This window comes from Lactuca saligna, chromosome 9 (genome assembly GCF_052625555.1).
Source record: "Lactuca saligna cultivar CGN05327 chromosome 9, ASM5262555v1, whole genome shotgun sequence".
Lineage (NCBI taxonomy): Eukaryota > Viridiplantae > Streptophyta > Magnoliopsida > Asterales > Asteraceae > Lactuca > Lactuca saligna.
The window spans coordinates 77,800,461-77,825,186 of record NC_136425.1 but is presented as its reverse complement, the minus strand read 5'-3'; the positions used below and the strand labels follow the sequence as shown (position 1 = coordinate 77,825,186).

General features: G+C 37.5%; 3 protein-coding genes across 3 annotated transcripts; all 3 read left to right on the top strand.

Annotated features, from left to right (window-relative positions):
• Nucleotides 1–2,134: 2,134 nt before the first annotated feature.
• On the top strand, nt 2,135–5,748 carry HEXO1 (beta-hexosaminidase 1). Its single transcript, XM_078974881.1, has 15 exons — nt 2,135–2,619; nt 2,710–2,793; nt 2,922–2,957; nt 3,141–3,252; nt 3,380–3,450; nt 3,531–3,661; nt 3,789–3,805; nt 3,898–3,946; nt 4,077–4,177; nt 4,297–4,356; nt 4,442–4,475; nt 4,603–4,701; nt 4,792–4,851; nt 4,948–5,198; nt 5,285–5,748. Exons 1-15 carry the CDS (start codon nt 2,233–2,235, stop codon nt 5,461–5,463), a joined length of 1,671 nt encoding a protein of 556 aa, XP_078831007.1. The 5' UTR covers nt 2,135–2,232; the 3' UTR covers nt 5,464–5,748.
• Nucleotides 5,749–18,905: 13,157 nt separating this feature from the next.
• LOC145018505 (large ribosomal subunit protein uL23-like) lies at nt 18,906–20,177 on the top strand. Its single transcript, XM_078976387.1, has 4 exons — nt 18,906–18,997; nt 19,163–19,210; nt 19,529–19,892; nt 19,993–20,177. The coding sequence occupies exons 2-4, from the start codon at nt 19,195–19,197 to the stop codon at nt 20,075–20,077; spliced, it is 465 nt and encodes a 154-aa protein (XP_078832513.1). The 5' UTR covers nt 18,906–18,997; nt 19,163–19,194; the 3' UTR covers nt 20,078–20,177.
• Nucleotides 20,178–21,534: 1,357 nt separating this feature from the next.
• On the top strand, nt 21,535–24,493 carry PHIP1 (phragmoplastin interacting protein 1). The gene is made up of 5 exons (XM_078974401.1): nt 21,535–22,233; nt 22,416–22,587; nt 22,674–22,720; nt 22,802–24,109; nt 24,194–24,493. Exons 1-4 carry the CDS (start codon nt 21,758–21,760, stop codon nt 24,090–24,092), a joined length of 1,986 nt encoding a protein of 661 aa, XP_078830527.1. The 5' UTR covers nt 21,535–21,757; the 3' UTR covers nt 24,093–24,109; nt 24,194–24,493.
• The last annotated feature ends 233 nt before the right edge of the window (nt 24,494–24,726 follow it).

Here is a 24,726-nt window from a genome sequence, read left to right as displayed (position 1 = left end):
TTTATTGTTACTCTTTAAGACGACTCGGTACGGGCAACGGCGTCGAGGACGAGTCCGACGTGGATCGAAGAAAACGCCATGGTAACGGCTCGCACACCACGCTAGGGTCACGTTATCCGACGTTATGTTAAGGCCCGTTACCTCGGTAACGCTCAACAACGGGTGAAATACGAAGCGAATTTGTTTCTAACGGTAACATTTTGATTTTTTGACCGTTAAAAAACCCCAATACTCCTCCTCCGAACAAAAACACACCTCCTCCTCTTGGTTTCGCACAATACGAAATGTATGCTAACATTCTCAACACACAAGACAACTTCTTCAATTCTGTCTCACCCCCACCACATTTCACTACAAACCTTCCACAAAACATTTTCAACCCATTTTCCACAATGCAACAAAATGTCACATAACCACAACCCACCCAAGAAATTGTACCCGAGACGCAAGCGGGGGGGGGGGGGGGGGGAGCGGGAAATAAACAACTAAAAAAGGAAGAGGACGAAAGAAAGGGAAAGCAGTTGCGGTGGAGCAATCGGAAGACGAACCTCCGACATGGTGGACTGCGGACGAGGAATACGCTTTGGCGGTGGCTTGGTGCGGGACATAAAAAAATCCAACGCAAGGGAACGACATGCGAAGAGTTGCTTTTTGGGAAGCCGTTATCGGAAAATTTCGTGCCCTTTTGAATAAAGGTGAAAACTACCGCAACCACGACATGTTGAGTAGCAAGTGGACACAGAAGTGCACCAAGTTTAACGCCATCTACAACAAACTTTCTTCGCACAAGAAAAGTGGAGCAACCGATTTTGACGTTTATAAAACGGCGAGGGAGCAATATCACGTGGAAACTACTCACGTTTTTTAGCACGAAAAAATTTGGGAGATTGTGAAGGAAGACCCAAAGTGGAATAAAAGGGACACATTTACGGAACAACAATCGAAGAGGTCGCACAGCTCGGGCTCGGTCGATGTTTCGGACGCACACACGAACATTGATCTCAATGCGGACACGGATGAGATACCGGACGACTTAAACGACGTTGAAGAGATGTCTCCGCCTCGACGATCAATAGGCCACGGCAAAGTGAGGCGTGCTCAACGGCACGCAGATGATGTCGAAAGTAGACGACGAGAACAAGGAGAGATGAAAAAAAATTGACGAGCACAACGAAATCGCGCGTAAAAGATATGATTTGCAACGGGAACATTTTGAGTTTTTGCGCCGTGAAGCCGAGAACGATCGTATTGCGAAAGATTTGACAATTCTTCAAACTAGCAAAGATAATTTGCCACCGAGACGGTTGGAGACACTACGAAAAATGAAGACGAAGATTGAGCAAAAATATTTAGACGAAGATTAGTTTTCGTTTTTTTTTTCGTAATTTTTTTTTGATGGAATGTGGGTTATGTTTTTCTATGTTTTTTTATTTTTATGGAATGTAGTTTTTAATTAGTATTTATTTTAATTATGTGTTTTTTAAAAAATTATTATGATATAAATTAAAAAAATAAAACAAAATAGAAAAATGGGAATTACAAACATCAAAATAAAATTAAAAAATAAATGGTGTTATTACATGTTATTAGGTGTTGTCGATTTCCACCTTTAGTGTTATAACACCCATTATCTACCCTAATAAATGAAAATAACTTTGCCACATGTCATTCTCTCATAAAATTAACCACATGTAATTTTGTCATAATTTTGAGATATATATTTATTTTCCACTTGTCATTGCTTCAATTTTCATTTTCAATCTATCATCAATTTAGTTTCCATAAATTAAACCTACCATAATAACTATTAATTTTAAATTTTAAATTCAATTTCAAATAAATTTATAGTTTAAACCTTTATGTTTAACATTTTGTTATAATTAACTCGATTAGTACATTAAATACATAATTTTAACTAATTTATTTTTTATATTTTTTTTACATAATTTTCACTTATTTCAATTTCAAATTCAAATAAAATTTCTATTTAATCGTTCGTACTTAACATTTTGTTTTAATTAACCCATATAATATACGAGTCTCACAACTAGTTAGTATGATGATAATATAACAATTTTTTGGTGAGATTAACATATAATAACTCTTTTAATGAAGTCCAGCAAACTTAAAAACTGAAAGCATTGATATCTCTATCACCAACCCTCAAGTCTCAACCCCAAAGCCTCACTCCAACGAGGTCAACGCACAGTTCTCCGATCTTCCACACCCAAAATGTCCACCAAATTCCCCTCTCTAAACCGTAGCCCACTACTACTGTTCTTCACGCTTCTCTCCGTATTTCTATATCTGCCACCAATCATCAATTCACGAACCATACGAACAGTCGATTCTTCTTTCCACTTCTCCGACGATTCATCCGTCACTTATCTATGGCCGTTGCCGTCGGAATTTACCTCCGGTAATGAAACGCTGCTGGTGGATCCTAGTCTATCTCTCTCCGTCTTCGGCAATGGCGGAAATTCTGTTATCGTCAGAGAGGCGTTTGAGAGATACAGAACGATTATATTTAAGCACGTTGGTAGCTCCAAGTTTGGAACGAGGGATTTAGGTTATGATATTGGTAAACTTTCTGTCATTGTTCATTCAGACGATGAAGAGGTGAGTTTTTCTAGTTTTTGTGGAAGTGCAGTAGCTTAAGTTAAAAGGTTTTTCAGGAAGTGAATTGTTTGCTGTTTGAATTTGTTTTAGCTTCAACTTGGTGTTGATGAGAGTTATACTTTGTTGGTGGCTAAGAACAATGCTCGTTCGATTACTGGAGAGGTTACCATTGAGGTAAATATGTGTGTGTCTGATGAAAGTTACACTTTGTTGGTGGATTTGTCTAGCATTTTAGTTTAAATTGGTACATGAGATATCTACAAACTACAATCAAACCTTTCTTTTATTTTGATTCAATTCAGGCAAACACAGTTTATGGTGCCTTGCGTGGATTAGAGGTATGAACACAACAATTCATAGTTATGTTGTAAGTTTGTACATTTCTTATATGGATGTATGATATGGCAAAATAACATCATCATGAAGATTGAAGAAGAGCCAGCTAATTGTTTAATACTTTAATTCAACCCAATGATTGTCTTTCATATTGTTTCTTTGTATACATTTGTCTTATATTGCAGACATTCAGCCAATTATGTGGTTTTGATTATGGAACTAAAAGTGTACAAATATACAAAGCTCCATGGTTTATCAAAGACAAACCCAGATTTGCTTTTCGTGGGCTTTTACTTGGTATGTTACAATTCTTTTCAAATTCAAATGTGTGATGTATCTTTAATCTTTGTTAGTTTTGTTATATTTTCTGAAGTGTGCTGATAATATATGACAAATTGACAATGATGTTTACCTTCTTCAACAGATACTTCAAGACACTATTACCCAATTGACATAATCAAGCAAATAATTGAATCTATGTCATACGTTAAACTTGTAAGCCACTGTTATCCATTTCTTCATTGTAATTTTCATTAAATACATGTATTTCTGACATTGTGAATTTTGTTCAGTAGAATGTTCTACATTGGCACATCATAGATGAAGAGTCATTTCCTTTAGAAGTTCCTGCATATCCAAAGCTATGGGAAGGTTCATATACAAAATGGGAGCGTTATACTGTTGAGGATGCATATGAAATAGTCAAGTAAGACACTTAACATGGTTCTTTGACTTTCATATGTTGACTCCTATATCCTCTTTTCAATGGATTCATGTCTTTTGTTCTTATTACTAAAGTTTGTTTTTTTGTTTCATATCTCCTTACTTTAAAGCTTTGCAAAAATGAGAGGTACTCTACTCTACTCTACTCTTTCATCTTTTACTTCTTTAAGTTTGAAAAATCCATTTATGAATATTTTATTAGTTTTATATTGAATTTAGGTATTAATGTAATGGCGGAGATCGATGTTCCTGGTCATGGAGAATCATGGTAAATGTTGTATATTACTTTTACTCTGTATTTTCTTCTTTGAATTTATGATCATATTATGAATTTATTCTCTTTGAATCTATGATCTTATAATAACTAGTTTATTGGTGATATGTGTTTTTACATGCAGGGGTATAGGATACCCTGATCTTTGGCCTTCAACTTCCTGTAAAGAACCTTTAGATGTTTCAAAGAACTTCACTTTTGAGGTTCTTTCTGGAATTTTACAAGGTTAAGCCCTATGAATCATATATGTTATAATACAATCAAGGATTAAGAAACACAAAGATAAAGTCTCTGTTTATTTTATTTATTTATCCATTATGCACTTAATATTATGAATTTTTCAGACATGCGAGAGATATTTCCCTTCGAGCTCTTCCATTTAGGAGGTGATGAAGTCAATACTGGTTAGTAAATTTTCCTTCTAATATTAAAGACTTTAACATAATATTAAAATTAGTTTTAGTTATCTTATTTAACTTACATGTTCAGATTGCTGGAACAATACCCCACATGTGAAGCAATGGTAAATCATTTATCTTTATTAATTATTAATCAACTTATTGTATTCCCACATTTGCATATTTACAATTTATATGTCTAGAAACATGTTTTAGGGTTTTACATATATAATTTGTTCAATCCTTATATAGGCTTAAGGAAAACAATATGACAACAAAGGATGCATATCAGTACTTTGTGCTTCGAGCTCAAGAAATAGCCATATCAAAAAACTGGACTCCAGTCAATTGGTACTATGTCATATTTTTTTTTTACTAATTTTAGTAAATATATTTTCTAAATAAGACAAATTACAAATTTTTATTTTATAATTTAAACAGGGAAGAAACATTCAATGCGTTTCCCGAAAAGCTTAATCCACGAACTGTTGTGCATAACTGGTGAAAATTCTGATTCGGGATTTAATTTTCCTTTTGCTTTATAATTTATTTTAATGAGGTTCATGAGAAGGGTGTAAAATGTAAATTATGTTATAGGTTGGGGGGTGGAGTGTGTCCAAAGGTGGTAGAACAAGGGTTGAGATGCATATACAGTAATCAAGGGTTTTGGTATCTTGATCATTTAGATGTCCAATGGGAAGGTGTTTATGATGCTGAGCCACTTGAAGGGATAACTGATGCTGCTCAGCAGACACGTGTCCTTGGTGGAGAAGTTTGTATGTGGAGTGAGACTGCCGACCCCTCAAATGTTCAGCAGACAATATGGCCTCGTGCTGCAGCTGCTGCGGGTATGTTACTTAGCATTTTCAAACTTATAGGGGTAAATCAGTAAATTCACTTACAATACAATCTGTTGTTTTGCATGATATGATAGAGCGGTTGTGGACCTCAAAGGAAGCTGCACCAAGAAGCAACACCACGGGGGGGATGACATTGACCAGGTTGGAATATTTCAGGTGTCTGCTGACTAGGCGTGGGGTCCAGGCTAGCCCTGTAACAAACTTTTATGCGCGGAGTCCTCCCGTTGGTCCAGGCTCATGCTATGCCCAGTAACTAACTCAATTTGTCCACGAATCACAGATTTGGTGTCAAAGTGAAACTGAAATTTTCAAATATTGTATCTCTGTTTTGTTGTTGTTGTTGTGGGTGATGATGATGTGGAATGTGTGTGTAATGGATATGTTGATGTTTTTTTTTTTTTTTTTTTTTTTTTTTGTGGATTTGAATTTTCTTCCGGGTATACCGGAAGAATTGGAGGAGAAATGTATGCATGAATTTTGGTGTTTGAGAAATAAGCTTACAACAAATTTGAGGTGTTGAGCTTCCCTGATTTGTGAATATGCTATTGCTTTTGTGGATCTTTGAAATGTTTTTTTTTTTTTTTTTTTTTTTTAATTCAAATTTTAAACCTAGAAATTATCCATAATGACAGAATAGACAAACATATATGTATTAAAAAATTTCGAGTAAATTACTTTCGAAACAATCGAAATAGTTTTTCGTTTAAAGTTTGGGGTTGGATTCGTATTTTAAATACGGAAAAATCTAATTAGACAATTACCTCTCTCATCATCAACATTATAATTTTTGTAATTAAGTGTGAATGAATTTTGATTTCCAGTCATTTTTTAAAGTTATCTTTCATGATGATATGGAATTCCTTGCATTTCTTGCATTTAACCCTATTTCAATCATGAGGTGCATGCAGTGTGGCTAAATATCATGGCTGGTTTGACAAAATTTGTTAATCAAACATTAGAATTTATTATTGCAGATATGAGGAGAGATGAAAACATCGTGATCTTTCTTGATATAAGGAAAGCTATTGAAGGTGGTCACATTTTTAAATTATTCTGCATTGTATACTCTGAGAGTTCATGAGAGTTGCAATAAGTAAGATTGTTTATGGAATTTAAGGTGAAATGATGGTATTTTCTTTTTTGAGCCAGATTATTAATTATTACTTAGACAAATATTCTATTTGTTTATATTAAATTAATTCTTTTTTGAGTAAATTACACGAATGGTCCCTATGGTTTAGGGTAATTTGCACGTTTGGTCCCTAACTTATTTTTTAACTCGGAAGGTTCCTATTGTTTGTTTTTGTTACACGCTTGGTCCCCGTCTTACCTAAAAAGACTATTTTGCCCTTGATTTTTTAATTTATTTAAATAAATACACTCTCAACCCCACTCCCCTCATCTTACCCTACTTATCTCATCATTTTTCCATATTCAAATAATAGTCTTTTTAGGTAAGATAGAGACCAAGCGTGTAACAAAAACAAATAGAAGGAACCAAACGCGTAACAAAAACAAACAATAGGGACATTCTGAGTTAAAAAAGTAAGTTAGGGACCAAACGTGCAAATTACCCCAAACCATAGGGACCATTTGTGTAATTTACTCTTCTTTTTTCATTGTATTCATTAGGGTTTAGGAGGAGAAGAATTTTTTTGAAATTGATGAAATGTCGGATCACCTTGAAGGATCGTGTGATCACTTTACGAAATATGATAGTTCGACCCTATGCATGATTATATGAAGTCCATATTATAAGGATAATCTATCAAGGAACAAGCTCAAATCAATGCATTGATATGAAACCACAAACTAGGGTTTTATAGCTTTTCGAATTCTTCTGATTACCAAAGATAGAATCAATTAACATTAAATGTTGAATTTATCAAGGTGCGGCTCCTTGGACCTTACTAGGGCGCATCCTCCTTGAAACATTGTAATTTGATTTATTCGTAAAAAAATTAAAACTCTTTATTATTTTAATTGTGATACTAATTTTTTATTTTTCAACACAAATTTGCTAATTTAAAAATGGTATAAAATGTCAAAGAAACTAACAAAATGTCCAAAGACTATTATTCTAGATTAAACCGGATTGTTTTTTTTTTACTTAAATAACAACACAAATAATTGAATAAACATTAAATCAAAATTACATATAACTAAAAACTATATAAATTTACAGATTACATTATCTTAGAAACAATGATTGTGTAATGGCTAAAAATTTCAACATAATTTAAACTTTCAAAACCATCCATTTTAATAATATTCTTACAAAAGGGTTTTCAATACATTATTTATCAGAGTATTCCCAGGTTCATTTCATAAAACATAAACGCGATGAACGGTACGATCGCGCCTTTGCCTTGCCACAGTCTCCTAAAGAACCTGAAAAAAAAACATTAAACCACAACTGTAAGCCCGAAAGTTAGTGAGATACCCCCAAAATACCAACCACTTATACGCCCTTCCAGGCCACGACCTTCCGGTCCAAAACATATTGCCTTCCGGCCCATAACATATTGCCTTCCGGCCCATAACATGTTGCCTTCCGGCCCATAACATAAAAAGCATACATAACATAACAGAACATAGAACAACCATGCATATCGGGTCAAACTCCAGTCTGACCAACCCTGTGCACATAACATTCAATCATATAACAGTTCGCAGTCAACAAATCGATCAAGCAGATCACATAACATATCATTACCCTAACATATGACCCTACGTCTCAGTCAAAATACTACTTACACACATACGCTTTTCCAGGCCATGACCTTCCGGTCCACATAACATAAAATGCCTTCCGGCTCATATCATAATGCCTTCCGGCCCACATCATAATGCCTTCCGGCCCATATCAAGCAATATCATAATAAACAACTATCTGGATTTCCATCCGGTAAAGGGTCGGCCTTGGTGCCGTAGACCCTGTCGATATAGTGAGGATAACTCACCTCGAAACTGCCGGCTGAAAGGATAAGATCCCGCTGCTCCGAACTCCAACACGAACTCCTCCACTGAACATCAAAACACTCAATTCAATATATACCCTTAATTACCAAAATACCCCTGGACGACAACTGGTCAACCTTGGACAAAGTCAAAGTCAACCTCTGGCTGACTCTACTCGTCGAGTCAACCCGATGACTCGCCGAGTCCCTATGCTCAGAACTTCCCTCAATCCGCGACCTAACTCGCCGAGTCACCCCGAGACTCGCCGAGTCCAACAACTCTGAGTCCACTCGCACCCAACTCACCGAGTCATCCCTTGACTCACCGATTCTCGACTCAACCATAAAATATTGGGACTCCTCGACAAGACTCGCCGAGTCCAAGAACAGACTCGCCGAGTCTAAGGCTATCTTCAACCTATTCGCCGAGTTGTTCATCCAACTCGTCGAGTTCCAGCTCATCTTCAAGCAACTCGTCGAGTCCACCCATGTGACTCGCCGAGTACCACCGGTCTGAATCTATACAGAAGCATTCCAGGCCATGCAATTGATCCAAAACATAGATCTAGCCTCTTACAATCCATCCATCACGTAAAGTGGCAAACTTTACGTGAATCCAAAGAGATCTAGGCCTTATTCACTTTAGAGCTAGGGTTTGGGACATGATGGCTTCACTAAGCACTCAAACACAGGAACTTTAATGCACTCTAGGCCTTCAATATTCCAGATCTGAGGTAGCAACCTCAGATCTAACCTCCAAACTCCAAAACATACCAAAATATACTCCCCACAAACCCCAAAATGATGAATCCATATGAGTGATAGCCCAAGAACGAGATATTACCTCAAAAGAATGCCCCAAATGCAATGAAACTCGAATCCAAGCAAAGCCCTTTGATCCAAGCCTCTTCTCATTCAAGATTTCTTCAACAAACACCTCCCCAAGCTCCAAATGCACTCCAATCTTCTTAAATCACGCTTTCTAGGGCTTCTGGACTTCAAGGGGGATCAAAGAGGCTGGGGAGAGGATATAATGTTCTTTAAATAGGGATCATTCCCCGGATTTAGGGTTTTCTCCACTCAGTACCTACTCGCCGAGTCCATCTTTGGACTCGCCGAGTAGGCCACTTGACTCGCGACCAAGTCGCGACCCTACTCGCCGAGTCCATCCATGGACTCGCTGAGTTGCCCTTCAAAATTTACATTTTTAGTCCTTCAACTCTACTCTTGCTATTCCGGGATGTTACAATTCTCCCCCACTTAAATTAAGCTTCGTCCTCGAAGCCTACGGCAACTTATCTCCAAAATACTCCCACAACACGCCACTTGGCCTTAACCGGACCAGGTCCCTCAAGGCATACCCATCGAAACTCGAACTCACTTTCTCCTTCCTTACGGTGTCCTGACCACCATCTCAAACCGGGCACCGACTTTACCCTCTGATAACCACACACAACAACTGAGTACCATCCATGATGCATCACAACTCCAAATCACAACCATTACTCGACCCATATGAGCTATAAATAACTATGCACCACCCGGTCCCCGATCCGAGTCCAACTCTATCCATCCCATGCTGACAGAAAGACACACTCTTCAGAGCAACTCCCATGAGTTCTCTTCTAGCAATCGAATGCACATGCTGAACTAGCTCTAGCACCATCGGGTTAGGAAACCCATCACTTTGACGACCCTCAAAACATCCCTCAGGATGAACCACTGATACACAAATCCTTTACCGAAATCAAGCTGGAAATCCAAAACTCCATATCTACATCCCTTACGAGCCTCTTGACTCTACACCCGCGGAATCCCTTCCACGTCCTCAGTAGACACCCCATCATGATGTCATTCCATACCACCACCGCAATCATGCTGCTCAGTGACCACCGTCGAACCACTTCGATCATAACTCTACACTGCCGCTTTCACTTCCGCGAATTTGCACTCCCCTTCGGAATTACATTCCTCCCTCTTTCCTTACCCAGGAAAACCACTTGACCGCCTCGTCACCATGACAAGAGCCACGATGCTCACCCAACGCTACACCGCCTCTTTATAGCATAACCGCTATCCATGTAACACATATGCCCTGAATCTGCTCGCAAGGACTCTCGAGTCCATGCACCATCGCCACTAATCAAGGTCAATACCCGGGGCCAGACCTTCTGATGCTAACACATCGCAGCATACTCAATTCATTACCTCGCACCGATCCGATAATACCGACAGAGTCTTCAGCATGACTGGGCCACCTCACCAGGTCTTCAGTCAAGCTGGACCACTCTCAAAACCTTCAGCCAATCTGGGCCGCCCTCCAGGGCTTTCCGTCTGGCTGGACCGCCTTCCGGCCTTAAGTCTATCTGACCGCTCAACTAGCACTCATCAATTTGAGTTATCCCTCCGGGGAATCCTCCCTTACATACTGTTCTAGCCCCTCAGGGGTTCCGAACTCTATCTCTATCATACATACTCGAACCCAACCTGATCCCAGGTTCTACACAATCAATGCCATAGGTCTGTAATCCGCCCCGTACGCCTGCTACTTACCTATACTAGCCTGCTCTCGGCTGAAAGGAATATCACCGAAACCCAAGCAGCTAAACAACCTCTCAAGTCTATCGATCACCCAGAGAATTTCCAATTCTCCCCCACTTAGGGCACTGACTATCAACCACCGGCCGTTAACACTGGCCTCCCAAGGTAACCTTGCACAAAACCCAACGCTTACACGCAACTGATTCCTACTAACACTAGCAACCTTCGCAAAACACATTTCCACACTGATCAATCTGTTCCAAAAGTACTCATTCCTTATCTAACCACTCCTCAAACTGAAATGCTACCTGACAATCAAACCAGCGCTGCATCTACATTAATAACTCTCACGAATGATAACCAACGATAGCACGAAACACCAAACTATAACCTTACCAAACCATCAGGGAACAACGAATACCAAAACGAGAACCCAAATCACAATCCATAACCATGCCAAACCCTCGAGGAACAACGGGTACCAAAACGAGAACCCGAATCACAATCCATAACCATGCCAAACCCTCGAGGAACAACGGATACCAAAACGAAAACCCGAATCACAATCCATAACCATGCCAAACCCTCGAGGAACAACGGATACCAAAACGAGAACCCGAATCACAATCCATAACCATGCCAAACCCTCGAGGAACAACGGATACCAAACGAAAACCCGAAACACAAATCCATATCCATCCATCGAGACTAGCAGATAAACGATACTCCACAGTAATCATAAATAAACAAGACAACAAGGACAAAACATACCCGTAGCTGCATCCGGCACTGCTATAACCTCCTCCGCTGCAAGCTGAAAAGCACGACCCTAAGCCCTTGGGGGCTCCGTTCCACCCTGACCTCTACCTGCGATCCTCAAAATGGCCGGTGCTGGAGCCTGCACCGGTCCTGCAACAAGCTGTGGACAGTTGACCCTCAAGTGTCACACCCCAAAACCAGGAACGGCGGAAACGTTCTGGGGCGGAGGACGTCATGTATAATATCAACAACAATGTAAAGTAGTAAACAAGCAACAACATCATCCATTGCATTAATAATATAATTATTATACAAATGTGTTCTGTCAAATTTTGATAAACACTAAAGCATAAATCAAAATGAAAGATAAGTCTTGAACAAGCTCCATCTTCCTTTCTCCTTGCATCGGTACCTGTCTATGATGACCTGAGGATACAAGTAATTTTGAAAGAGAGTATCAGCTTTAAAGCTGGTGAGATCATACGTATTTAGTGTCTTAATTTGAATGTAAGAATATGTAAGTACATGTATTGTAAGTATTGAAAGTGTATATGAACTGTAAGTGTTTGAAAAACCCTAGAATCCCTATGATTCCTACTAGTATATGAAGGTGTCTTCTACCAAGACCTAATTGTTCTGAATGTAGTCTTCTACCAAGACCTAACTGTTCTGAATGTATGTTCCTTGTGAGAGTATGTATTTTCCCAAGTATAACTATCATTATCCAAAAATATAGTTTCTACATTAATGTGCGTCGTGTGAATGTTCACGAAGTGAATGTAATGGGAAAATGAAATAGTACTATGGTGTAGTGTTGTAAGAACTACAACCCTACCTATTACCTTAAATCTAGGGTAATATTTCCAAGTACTGTAGTATTTAATATAAATAACTACATCGGTACTCAACTGCCTTATTTGAGGGATAAGGTATAATGTGATGTCTAGATCCCAGACTATACACTCCCCTATCAAAGGGATTTTGGGACCTACCCACGACCCCTTCCTGAATGCAAGCCGTGAGCCTCCACATTACCGAATGATCATGTATACTCGATATAACTATCACAATTGCGGTGTGATTCATCAGTATAGTTAGATCCTGAACTGGTTCCGTGCTATAGCACCTAGTGACGTCTATTTTATGTATATGTAAGTGTACTCATGTAAGTGTGATCATGTAATTGTACTCAAGTAAGAGCGATCATGTAATAGTACAGTAGTGTACTGTAATGTTCTACGTGTGCTAGCTGTAATGTGTGTTCTCTCTATCTAGCAAGTATAGTAATGTAATCATTCTAGTATAGCTGTATATGTTCTCGTCCTAGTATAGTTGTATATGTAATGTACTGAAAAGTTCTAGAAAGTATTGACTCATGAATGAACTGACTCATTGTATGATATCGCGTTCTAGCAATGGTTCTAGTATCTTCCTGAACTACCCATATGGTAGCTTTCTAGTAATCTAAGTGGTACGTGTAGACATGGATGTATACCCTTGCTACCCAAGGGCATAGGATGAACTTGAAGGACCTTTTATGACTACATATGTACACATGATATATAACTAATATTTAAACGACTTTCGGACGAATACCCAATGTCCCACCAGACCACATCTCAAGGCGTGAAAAGGAAATAGGGTGGATAGCCTTCCTAAGTCTTTTAAACATTTCTTATATAACTATACATATAGAGGCATGCAATTTATAATATAAAAGCATAAATAAGTTTTGTAAGACATTTGAAATATAAGTATTATTTTAAGAAAAGATCGACTTGATGTCAATCTATAAAACAATTTGAAGGCATAAGTTTAATAAAATAGTTTAAGTATAAGGAAACATTTGTTTGAAACACAGTTGTAAATAAGTTTGAAAGGAAATGTACGGAGTAAGCTGTACAGTGTAAAAAGGAGTTTAAAACATATAAAATGTTTATAAAAAGTCATTTGAAGGAAACTGTTTAGTAAAACGGCTAATGAGTAGCCAAATCATTTGAATGTTGTATATTAATCACATGTGATTGATGTAATAAGTAATATAATCCTACTTACTAATCACATGTGATTGACATAATGAGTAGCATGATTCTACTTGTATCCCCCCCCCATAAAACATTTAAAAAGAGTTTAAAACATTAGTTAAGGGGTATGAACTCACCTGCAGTAAGTGACTGGAATTGAACGGATTTTTATCGTACGGAAGGATCGGACAAGTGCTTGGTGTCAAGTGGAGACTTAGACACACACAATGATCCTAACTACATATGAAAACATATGTATATAAATAATTAGTGATTTTAACACTAATTATGCAAGTAATAACATTTAAGCGCGAGGAAAACACTTTTGGTCAAGTGCTAGGAGGCTAATGGGTTGCAACAAAGGAGTGCAATGCCCCTAATGTGAGTTTAAGGTCAAAAGACCATATTCTTTGGAGTTTACGGCCCAAGAGAGTAAGTTCCTGCCGTAAACTCCCAACCAAGGCTTGGGATGGTACTTTCAATTACTACAACCTTAGTGGGAATTGTTTCAAGGCATATACAAGTGTTTGGGCACCATATTGACTCCTTTGGGGAGTTTACGGCCCAAAGACCCTTTTCCCTTGGAGTTTACAGCCGTAAACTCCCTTGGGAGGGTGATTATGGTGCTTTCAAGTCTCTACAATAACTAGGAACAATTCTAGGCTTTTGTTCTTGGCTTTGGAAGAGTTTATGGCTCATTTAGCACCATTTTATGGAGTTTACGGCCATGGAACCTTTTGGGCCGTAAACTCCCTCTCCATTTGTGTTCTAAGTATTTTAACTAGTCCAAAACTCATCTAGGTACTTGTCCAAATTGTCCCTTGGCCTAAGGAAGTGTTTAGGGTGTCATTTGACCTCTTTAAAGGAGTTTACGGCCCAAGAATTACTCTTGGCCGTAAACTCTTCAACACATGTGCTTTCCTTATGTTTTCTAGGTCCTAGATACTTTAGGGTATTTGTCTAACATAAAGTCCAAGCTTTAGGTGCCTTAAAAACACCATTTGAGCATGTTTTAAGGGAGTTTACGACAATAGAACATTTTGGGTCGTAAACTCCTAACTTTTGGGTGTTTCTTGGCTGATTTCCTGTACCTAAGACACTCCTATACATGTACAAGGTAGTTACTAAGCACGGGGGACAATCTAGGCTCGGTTTCGGGAGTTTACCGCTCAAGAACACCTTGGGAAGTAAACTCCTAAATCGGATGATTTAGCTATGTAATCTATGTTATGAACACATTTAAAGCTTTCTAACACTACTAGAAAGAGTTACTCACAATTTGGGATAAAAACCCGAAGATCCGTAAGAGAGAAAATGGCTTTTCTCTAGTTGGAAATGTGAATAATGAATAAATTTGGTTCAGAAAACTATTTATAGTCCTGAAATATTTTGGCAGAAAATATTTCTATTCTCGGAATGGATTCTAATGATCTAGGGTAATGGAATTTACAGTGTTTCACAAAATCCTAGTGCAACCACTCTCCTAATACCCCTTTTTGGTGTAAAACCCTGAAACTGCCAAACTTATATTCTAAGTCTAAATTTTCATTGTAACTGCTCTACTTCTATTGGATTGAAATGGTTTGATTAGAATGGAAAAATTTCAGGTTGTCACATCATCCCCCTGTTAAAGGGAATTTCATCCCGAAATTAGAATTTAGGCAAGGAAGTATGCACGAATGATCGAGTCGTGAGGAGAAAACTTCCTAATCGATTGGTTCTAGCGCACTTAAGTGAAATCGGGTTCTCGGTTGGCATTCCAACGAACCTTCACTAACTGGCGACGATGTTTCTTCGTCCGCTTGACCTCTCGGTCGAGGGTCACTACGGTTCTAATACGAAGACGAGGATCTCGACGAGTGGACTTGCAAGAGTCCTAACGGAAAGGTATGGTTTCACGATCGAGAAGCGAAGAGTAGAAAGTACGTTACTGAGTTCGCGGAGTAGGTCTAGTTTGTGCGAGGCACAGGACCGATTCTGATAAAAATCTCGGGGGTCCTGTCTAACTTGGATTTAGCTTTCCACGCTTTACGAAGCGTATTAAGCCATTCCCAGAGTGAGTTATCCTAAAGAACTTGGTCACTCACTTGGAAACTCATCATGCAGGATTTCCCGAATCCTCGCATCTAACTCGTGCGTACTCATCTGACCAATAACCTCGGGCGGTACTGATCCGTCCGCAACTCCTTCTCCTGCACCCGATCCTGACCCGGATCCACTCCCAGCATGCCTCGAAATCTCCATACTGAAAACAACCCACAAAACCTCAGACACTTCCCACCAATCCGGGAACCAACTCTCAACCCAACCCTAGAGGTCATGGTTTCCCTGATACGTGTATGGGTCCTGTGCTTTCAGTAGTACGGGCCCATACTACCTTCCACACCTACCCATATTTGTATGAAGTACTACCACAACACTCTAGTGACAACTATACATAGCAAGTGCTCGATCCTCACTCCTAGAGGAACACTGAAAATCTCAATAGAGGAAAACCCTAGGCTAGTAGGCATCATAAAACAGGCAACATCATCATGAAATCCTGAAGATCCCTAGCCTAACACTAGCATGCTGTTTTATCAAAGCTCAATAAAACAAATGTCATGAATGGTAATTTGGGGTTACTTACTGGCTCCGGCTGATCGTACCTCCGCGTCCTCCTTTTACTTAATTTGAAAACCATTTTATTTTCTCTTTTTAAAACCCTCCTCGATTTGAGACTGGAGTCACACGAGTGTTCCTCCAATTCACTCAAACCAAGGCTCTGATACCAACTTGTAATGACCAAAAATTTCAACATAATTTAAACTTTCAAAACCATCCATTTTAATAATATTCTTACAAAAGGGTTTTCAATACATTATTTACCAGAGTATTCCCAGGTTCATTTCATAAAACATAAACGCGAGGAACGGTACGATCATGCCTTTGCCTTGCCACAGTCTCCTGAAGAACCTGAAAAAAAACATTAAACCACAACTGTAAGCCCGAATGCTTAGTGAGATACCCCCCAAATACCAACCACTTATACGCCCTTCCAGGCCACGACCTTCCGGTCCAAAACATATTGCCTTCCGGCCCATAACATATTGCCTTCCGGCCCATAACATATTGCCTTCCGGCCCATAACGTATTGCCTTCCGGCCCATAACATAAAAAGCATACATAACATAACATAACATAGAACAACCATGCATATCGGGTCAAACTCCAGTCTGACCAACCCTGTGCACATAACATTCAATCATATAACAGTTCGCAGTCAACAAATCGATCAAGCAGATCACATAACATATCATTACCCTAACCAGGATACCGACCTAGCCGATCACGTGCATATATCACCCTACGTCTCAGTCAAAATACTACTTACACACATACGCCTTTCCAGGCCATGACCTTTCGGTCCACATAACATAAAATGCCTTCCAGCCCACATAATAATGCCTTCCGGCCCATATCATAATGCCTTCCGCCCCATATCAAGCAATATCATAATAGACAACTATCCGGATTTCCATCCGGTAAAGGGTCGGCCTTGGTGCCGTAGACCCTGTCGATATAGTGAGGATAACTCACCTCGAAATTGCTGGCTGAAAGGATAAGATCCTGCTGCTCCGAACTCCAACACGAACTCCTCCACTGAACACCAAAACACTCAATTCAATATATACCCTTAATTACCAAAATACCCCTGGACGACAACTGGTCAACCTTGGACAAAGTCAAAGTCAACCTCTGGCTGACTCTACTCGCTGAGTCAACCCGATGACTCGCCGAGTCCCTATGCTCAGAACTTCCCTCAATCCGCGACCTAACTCGCCGAGTTACCCCGAGACTCGTCGAGTCCAACAACTCTGAGTCCACTCGCACCCAACTCACCGAGTCATCCCTTGACTCACCGATTCTCGACTCAACTAGAAAATACTGGGACTCCTCGACAAGACTCGCCGAGTCCAAGAACAGACTCGCCGAGTCTAAGGCTATCTTCAACCTACTCGCCGAGTTGTTCATCCAACTCGTCGAGTTCCAGCTCATCTTCAAGCAACTCGTCGAGTCCACCCATGTGACTCACCGAGTACCACCGTTCTGAATCCATACAGAAGCATTCCAGGCCATGCAATTGATCCAAAACATAGATCTAGCCTCCTACAATCCATCCATCACGTAAAGTGGCAAAATTTACGTGAATCCAAAGATATCTAGGCCTTATTCACTTTAGAACTAGGGTTTGGGACATGATGGCTTCACTAAGCACTTAAACACATGAACTTTAATGCACTCTAGGCCTTCAATATTCCAGATATGAGGTAGAAACCTCATATCTAACCTCTAAACTCCAAAACATACCAAGATATACTCCCCACAAACCCCAAAATGATGAATCCATATGAGTGATAGCCCAAGAACGAGATATTACCTCAAAAGAATGCCCCAACTGCAATGAAACTCGAATCCAAACAAAGCCCTTTGATCCAAGCCTCTTCTCCTTCAAGATTTCTTCAACAAACACCTCCCCAAGCTCCAAATGCACTCCAATCTTCTTAAATCACGCTTTCTAGGGCTTCTGGACTTCAAGGGGGATCAAAGAGGTTGGGGAGAGGATATAATGTTCTTTAAATAGGGCTCATTCCCCGGATTTAGGGTTTTCTCCACTCAGCACCTACTCGCCGAGTCCATCTTTGGACTCGCTGAGTAGGCCACTTGATTCGCGACCCTACTCGCCGAGTCCATCCATGGACTCGCCGAGTTGCCCTTCAAAATTTACATTTTTAGTCCTTCAACTCTACTCTTGCTATTCCGGGATGTTACAGATTGGTATTTCAAAAAACCATCATGATGAAAAACAAAAACGATTAAAAGTAGTAACTTTTATATCATTTAACTATAAGGATAAAGGATAAAGGATAAGTAGAATTACACATGATGTTATTCATTTTTAACCAACGAGTTAAGAATATTAAGATAATGTATTTTGATATAAATACTTATCTTGAATAATGTTAATTTGTATTTAATTTTGTTAATAACATTAAAATTAATGCATTATGTTTTTAGTTATTATAATTGCTTTCAAATTTTTAATTTTCAACTTTATAGTATGTCTTTTTAATCAAATACTTGAAAATAATAAAAATTATGCCAATTTTTTATTTTAATATAAAATAAATTGTTTGATACAGTTAATGACAATAAAATTAGTTACTTTTTACAATATAATTATTTATAAAGTTTTTTGTTATTATTTTATTATGCAACGCATACACATTCATATCTAGTAAAACTTTTTAAATAACAAAATTAAAGAATTAGTTACTAAGTTAAAACTTATCACAAAATTTGTTTATTTTGTTCTTCGATCAAGTCCAGATTTATCGTAAATGAAACAGTCCATCTGGCCCGGCCCAATTAATAATTCGATGGCAATGTAATGTCGTATTACTCGTATAAGATAAACCCTAGATTGCAGCAGCTCCAGCTCTCCCCCATTTCCATCGTTTAGGTATGTTTTCACTCTGTTTTTGCTTATTTTCATCCATTTTCAAGCACTAAATTTCTGTTCTAATCAATACGAGTGAGACCATATGTGATCTTGTTAAGCAATTTCTTTGATTTTAAATTTTTTTTTTTATTTTATCTCTAATTTGCTTATTTATTTGATTTTCAGCCGATTAATCGTTGCACTAGCTTGGTTTCGCGATGTCTCCTGCTAAAGGTTTGCATTTTTCGCAAACTCACAGCTTATCACTCAATTCGATGTTTGAACAATGTTCTTCTGTATACCTGTTGTTTCCGATTATATGAATATAGATGTTCATAACTTCATATTCTAGTATACAATCAACAAACCGTGACAATCACAAATTGTATCTATTGTTCTTCACTTCTTCTATCAGTTCCAGATTGCATTCATCCATTGCTTTAATTTTCATTAGGCTTGACAGAATGAAGTTCGAATCCAAACTATAACAAAAATCAAGGAAATTTTATGTTGCTATTGAATTAATACAAACTGTTTAAAATTTTGTTTCAGCTGATACTACAAAGAAAGGCGATGCTAAAGCTCAGGCTTTGAAGACAGCGAAGGCTGTGAAAACAGGTTCAACCTTCAAAAAGAAAGCTAAGAAGATCAGAACAAAAGTTACATTCCATCGTCCACGAACTTTGAAGACAGATAGGAACCCTAAATATCCGAGAATCAGTGCTCCTCCAAGAAACAAATTGGACCATTATCAGATTCTCAAGTATCCATTGACTACAGAGTCTGCTATGAAGAAGATTGAGGACAACAACACTCTGGTTTTCATCGTTGACATTCGTGCTGACAAGAAGAAGATCAAAGCTGCTGTGAAGAAGATGTATGACATTCAGACCAAAAAAGTCAATACCTTGATCAGGTAACTTCGTCACTATCACTTTCTCTCACAATCAGTTGTTTATATTAATCATTATTATTGTGGATTAAAATTCATAATTTTTATCTATGTAATGCTGCAGACCTGATGGAACTAAGAAAGCCTATGTGAGGTTAACTCCTGACTATGATGCATTGGATGTCGCTAACAAGATTGGCATCATCTAAGTTTAGTTTGTGTTAAAGTGTTGAGTTTTGTTAGTATTTTGAAATTTTAAACTTTTATGGATTCACATTTGCTAATGGAGGATTTTCAATAGTTTGTTTACCTGTTGTTGGTTCTTTCTGATATTGTTTTTTTTTTTTTTAAAAAAAAACGAACAAATTACTCATTTTGTAGTACATTTACTTTTTAATTACGTGTTATAGCTATTAATCATAAATTTACAAAATTTTCTTATTAAGGATGTGCTCTTGGTAAGTTTACCATCTTTTTTTTATAATTAGTATTTTTAATCATTATGTACTTTTAACTCTTACAATTGACAATGAGTGAAAATTCTATGAAAATTGTATGTTGATAACTCAACATTTGACCATGAGTGAGAACACAATTCATAGTTAAATACAAGGTAAAGCTTTTCGATGAAATTGATAAAACAATTTAGTAAACACGCAAGATGAATCTACATCATGGGATGAAGAATTGGAAAAGGTAATCGAGTTGTGTGTTTTGCATCATCGTGAACGATATCTTGTATTGAATTTCACAATGGTGAACGGTTTACTAAATGATGAAGATCCATTACCACATCCAATTATTCTATGCAATGAATTTGCACCACTAGTGTAACCAATAATTTCGATACAAGTTATAACATAATCGAAATCCAAAATAATATTTTTACGAGGTTGCACCACTGATTTTATATTTTAAAAGGATAGCAAACTTATGTTTTTTGTATGGTTAGGCCACCCATCTTTTAAATATTAAAATTTTGGTCTACATTTTAAATTTATTACAAATTTAGTCAGAAATTTAAAATTTTTTGTCCCAAATTTAGTTTTTTCCTTTTTACAGATTTATTTTCTATAAAGTTTTTAATACTTTTTATAATGTTTTATAAGACTTAGTTTTCTTACATTTTTTCCAATCTTTTTTTTTTTTAAAAAAAATTTATTTTATAATATTTTACTAACTTCCAAACTTTTGTATTGCCTCATACGTATTAGCAAAACCAAAAATTTTTGTAATCGTACAACATTTGGATTTGATGATAAGACATTGGGAAAGCTGAAAGAAAAATTAAAATAATATTATAAAAGATTTTTTTAAAAAAACATTAGAAAAAATATCTTATAAACCGTAATAAAAAAGTTGTAGAAAATCAATTTTGTATAAAAAACTAAATTTGGGACATATTTATAACCAAATTGTTGGCACTAAATTTGTAATAAAATTTAAAAACTTGAGCCAAAAATATAAAATTTGAAAGAGCATTGTTCTATTCAACTAGATACTCATACATAAAACATGAGTTGAGTAGTCTTTTAAAACAAACATGAGTTTGTTACTCTTTTGAAAGATGAGTGTCATATTTAACTTGGGATAACAAGCGCTCATATGGAAAAAAGGAGTTTGACTACATTTTTGATATATAAACTCAAGTTATTTGACAACTTTAACAAATTCTAAAAAATTAGTTTCCAAATACTAATGATAACCTTATATTTAACTATTAGTTTCAGGTACTTGTTTTGCAATTACAAGAAAGTTGAGGGTCTAAACTGAAGTGCACATGAAAGCTTTCCCCAAAAAAGGGTTTTGGGGGTTTTTCCGGTTTCCATACCCCGTCGCCTCTCTTTCCATTGCCGATTTGCCTCCATCGTTTCTCAAGCTTTTACACAATGGTTCTATCAAACAAGAAGCTAAAGGAAAAGCTACGAGCCCAACTCACCGAAGCCTTAGCCAAATCAGAGTCTCAAGCAAACCAATCCAATCTCAACGACTCGCAAACCCCTCAGTCATTCAAATCTCTCCTGAATTTGGTAACCCAAAAACCTAAATTATCCAAACGGGAAAAACGCAGAGTTACAGTACCATCAAATCATGAAAATGGTGATGAAAAGAGAGAAAGTGAAGAGGGTAGTAACGGATTGAAGACAAATAAGAAGAGGAAGAGAGAAAAAGATGGAGTTGAGGCGAAGGAAGAACATGAGGCGAAAGATTTGAGCGAGAATAAAAATAGTAAAAAGAAGAACAAGAAGAAAAAGAATAAGAAAAAGAAGGTGGTCGTGAAGGAAGAATCAGTTCTGCAAAAACCAAATGCTGTAAGTGAAGAACAAGAACAAGCTGTTGCAGAGCCAATTCAAATTCATACCAGGTATAACCAACTCATACGTTGTGAGCTTGTTTGCAAATTTCATTCAATTCAATCTTCTATCCTTCTTCTAATCTCTCATAAGGTCTCTAGAATCTACTGATTGTTCCTTTAGTGAAAATTACATAAAAGAAGATGAAAGGTAAGCCATATGAATTGACTTATCATCCTACATGTTAATGCAGCAATGAAGATGCGAATATTTCTACAAAGATTTATGTCGGAGGCATTCCATACTACTCAACAGTGGATGATATTCGCAGTTTTTTTGAACATTGTGGAAGCATTACTGAAATAGATTGTCTAAAATTTCCCGAAACTGGGAAATTCAATGGGATTGCAATGATAAGTTTCCGGGTATGAAAAAAAATAAAAAAAAAAAACATTAATTTTTACATATAATTATTCGTATCCATATATTTACTTGTAATCTTTTATCACAGACTGAAGCTGCATCAAAGAGAGCATTAGCACTTGATGGATCTGATATGTGAGCAACACTTACACACTAATATTTAGTTATTTACTAATTATTTATAAAATGTTAACAGAAACTTTTTTCATGTTACAGGGGTGGACTATCTCTAAAGGTTCAACCATACAAGGCAACCAGAGATAAAAAAGTTTCCGACTTTGCCCCTGCAATGTTGGAAGGCTACAACAGAATCTATGTAGGAAATCTTTCATGGGATATGACAGAAGATGAATTAAAGAAATTCTTCTCAGATTGCAGTATATCTTCTATTCGACTTGGAAAAGATAAAGAAACAGGTGAATTCAAAGGTTTTGCTCATGTTGACTTTTCAGATAGTCTTTCTTTGACAATGGCATTGAAATTGGATCAAAAACCTCTTTTTGGAAGACCTGTAAGAATCAGATGTGCAGTTCCACCAAAATCAGTAAACCCTAGCTCAAATCTGGACCCCACTTTTGGTAAAAATGAAGTCAATGGTAAGTTGACTCATTCTGATGTTACTGATGATGTTGCCCGAAAGCTAAAGAGGCAAACTTGCTATGAGTGTGGTGAAAAGGGTCATCTTTCTTCATCCTGCCCGAAAAAGCAAGCTGCTGACGTGGCAAAATCGGGCAGGGAAACTTTTGCTTCTGTGGATAGCCAAAAGGTTGATGATAAATCGATTGAATTTGTTGGTGATGCTGCTTTAAAGTGGAGAACATGCTATGAATGTGGTGAAAGGGGACACCTGTCGTTAGCCTGCCCGAAACGACAGGTTGCTGACGTGGCAAACTCGGGCAGGGAAGCTTTTGGTTCTTTGGTGGTTGTGGATAATGATGTTTCTGATAGTAAGGTAAAGAGAAGAACGTGTTATGAATGTGGTGAAAGGGGGCATCTCTCGTCAGCCTGCCCGAAAAAGCAAGATGCTGACGTGGCAAACTCGGGCAGGGAAGCGTTTGATGTCAAAGAGGTTGTTGATGAGAAAATGATTCAACCTGTTAGTGATGGTAAGTTAAGGAGGAGAACATGCTATGAATGTGGTGAAAGAGGGCATTTGTCATCTTTATGTCCAAAGAAAGTTGTTGCTGATGTGGCTGATGACATGGAGGTTGAGAAAGCTGAGGTGGCTGAAGTTGTTGATAATGTGGTGAGTGAAGGTAAGCTAAGGAGGAGGACTTGTTATGAATGTGGTGAAAGGGGCCATTTGTTGTCTTTATGCCCAAAGAAACAAGCTGCTGACGTGGCGAATGTGAGGAAGGAGGAACCTGATGACGTGGAAGTTGAAGCGTTAAAAACTACAGTGGCTGACGTGGCGAGTGGTAAGATAAGGAGGAGGACTTGCTATGAGTGTGGTGAAAAGGGTCATCTTTCTTCCTTGTGTCCAAACAAAAAAGAAGCCGATGCTTGATGCTTCAAACTAATCAAGTATGTTGAAATCTCTAAATTTACCTATTTACCCCTCGTTTATAACAAATAAATAAGTTAATATTATGACTGATGCTTTTTCAGGTTTTTTCATGAAGGAATAGAAATTTTGATAGAAGTGAAGTTGGGAATATTGGCATGAACTTATATGCTCTACATTTTTCAAAATTATAAGTAAAAGGAGACATATATATATATATTTTTTTTCTTGTCTTTATGTTTAATTTATTTGTTGTAGAATTGGATTGGTAGATTTGTTTGGTTATTATGTATTTGGTGTCATGTGGTCGGGGAAGAATCGTTGATGATTCTTGCATTTACACAAAGGGGTCGTGTCATAAACAATGCAAAATGGAAACAAAATTTACATTTGATGCTTTTTCATCCCAACTTTTTATGGTTTATAAAGTGTAAATGAGGGAAATAAAGAATGTGACGTTTTGAGGTAACATTAGAGAGATATAGGCTAATTTTATTAGTATCCCTAATTAATTGAGTGAGTGTGTGGGTCTTTGTGTACCTTATATTTGACTTTTTATGTGAGTGAGGTGTCTATCGACTTTTCTATTCTTATTAATTCAATTATTATTCTGTTATATTAATATTACTTAATGACA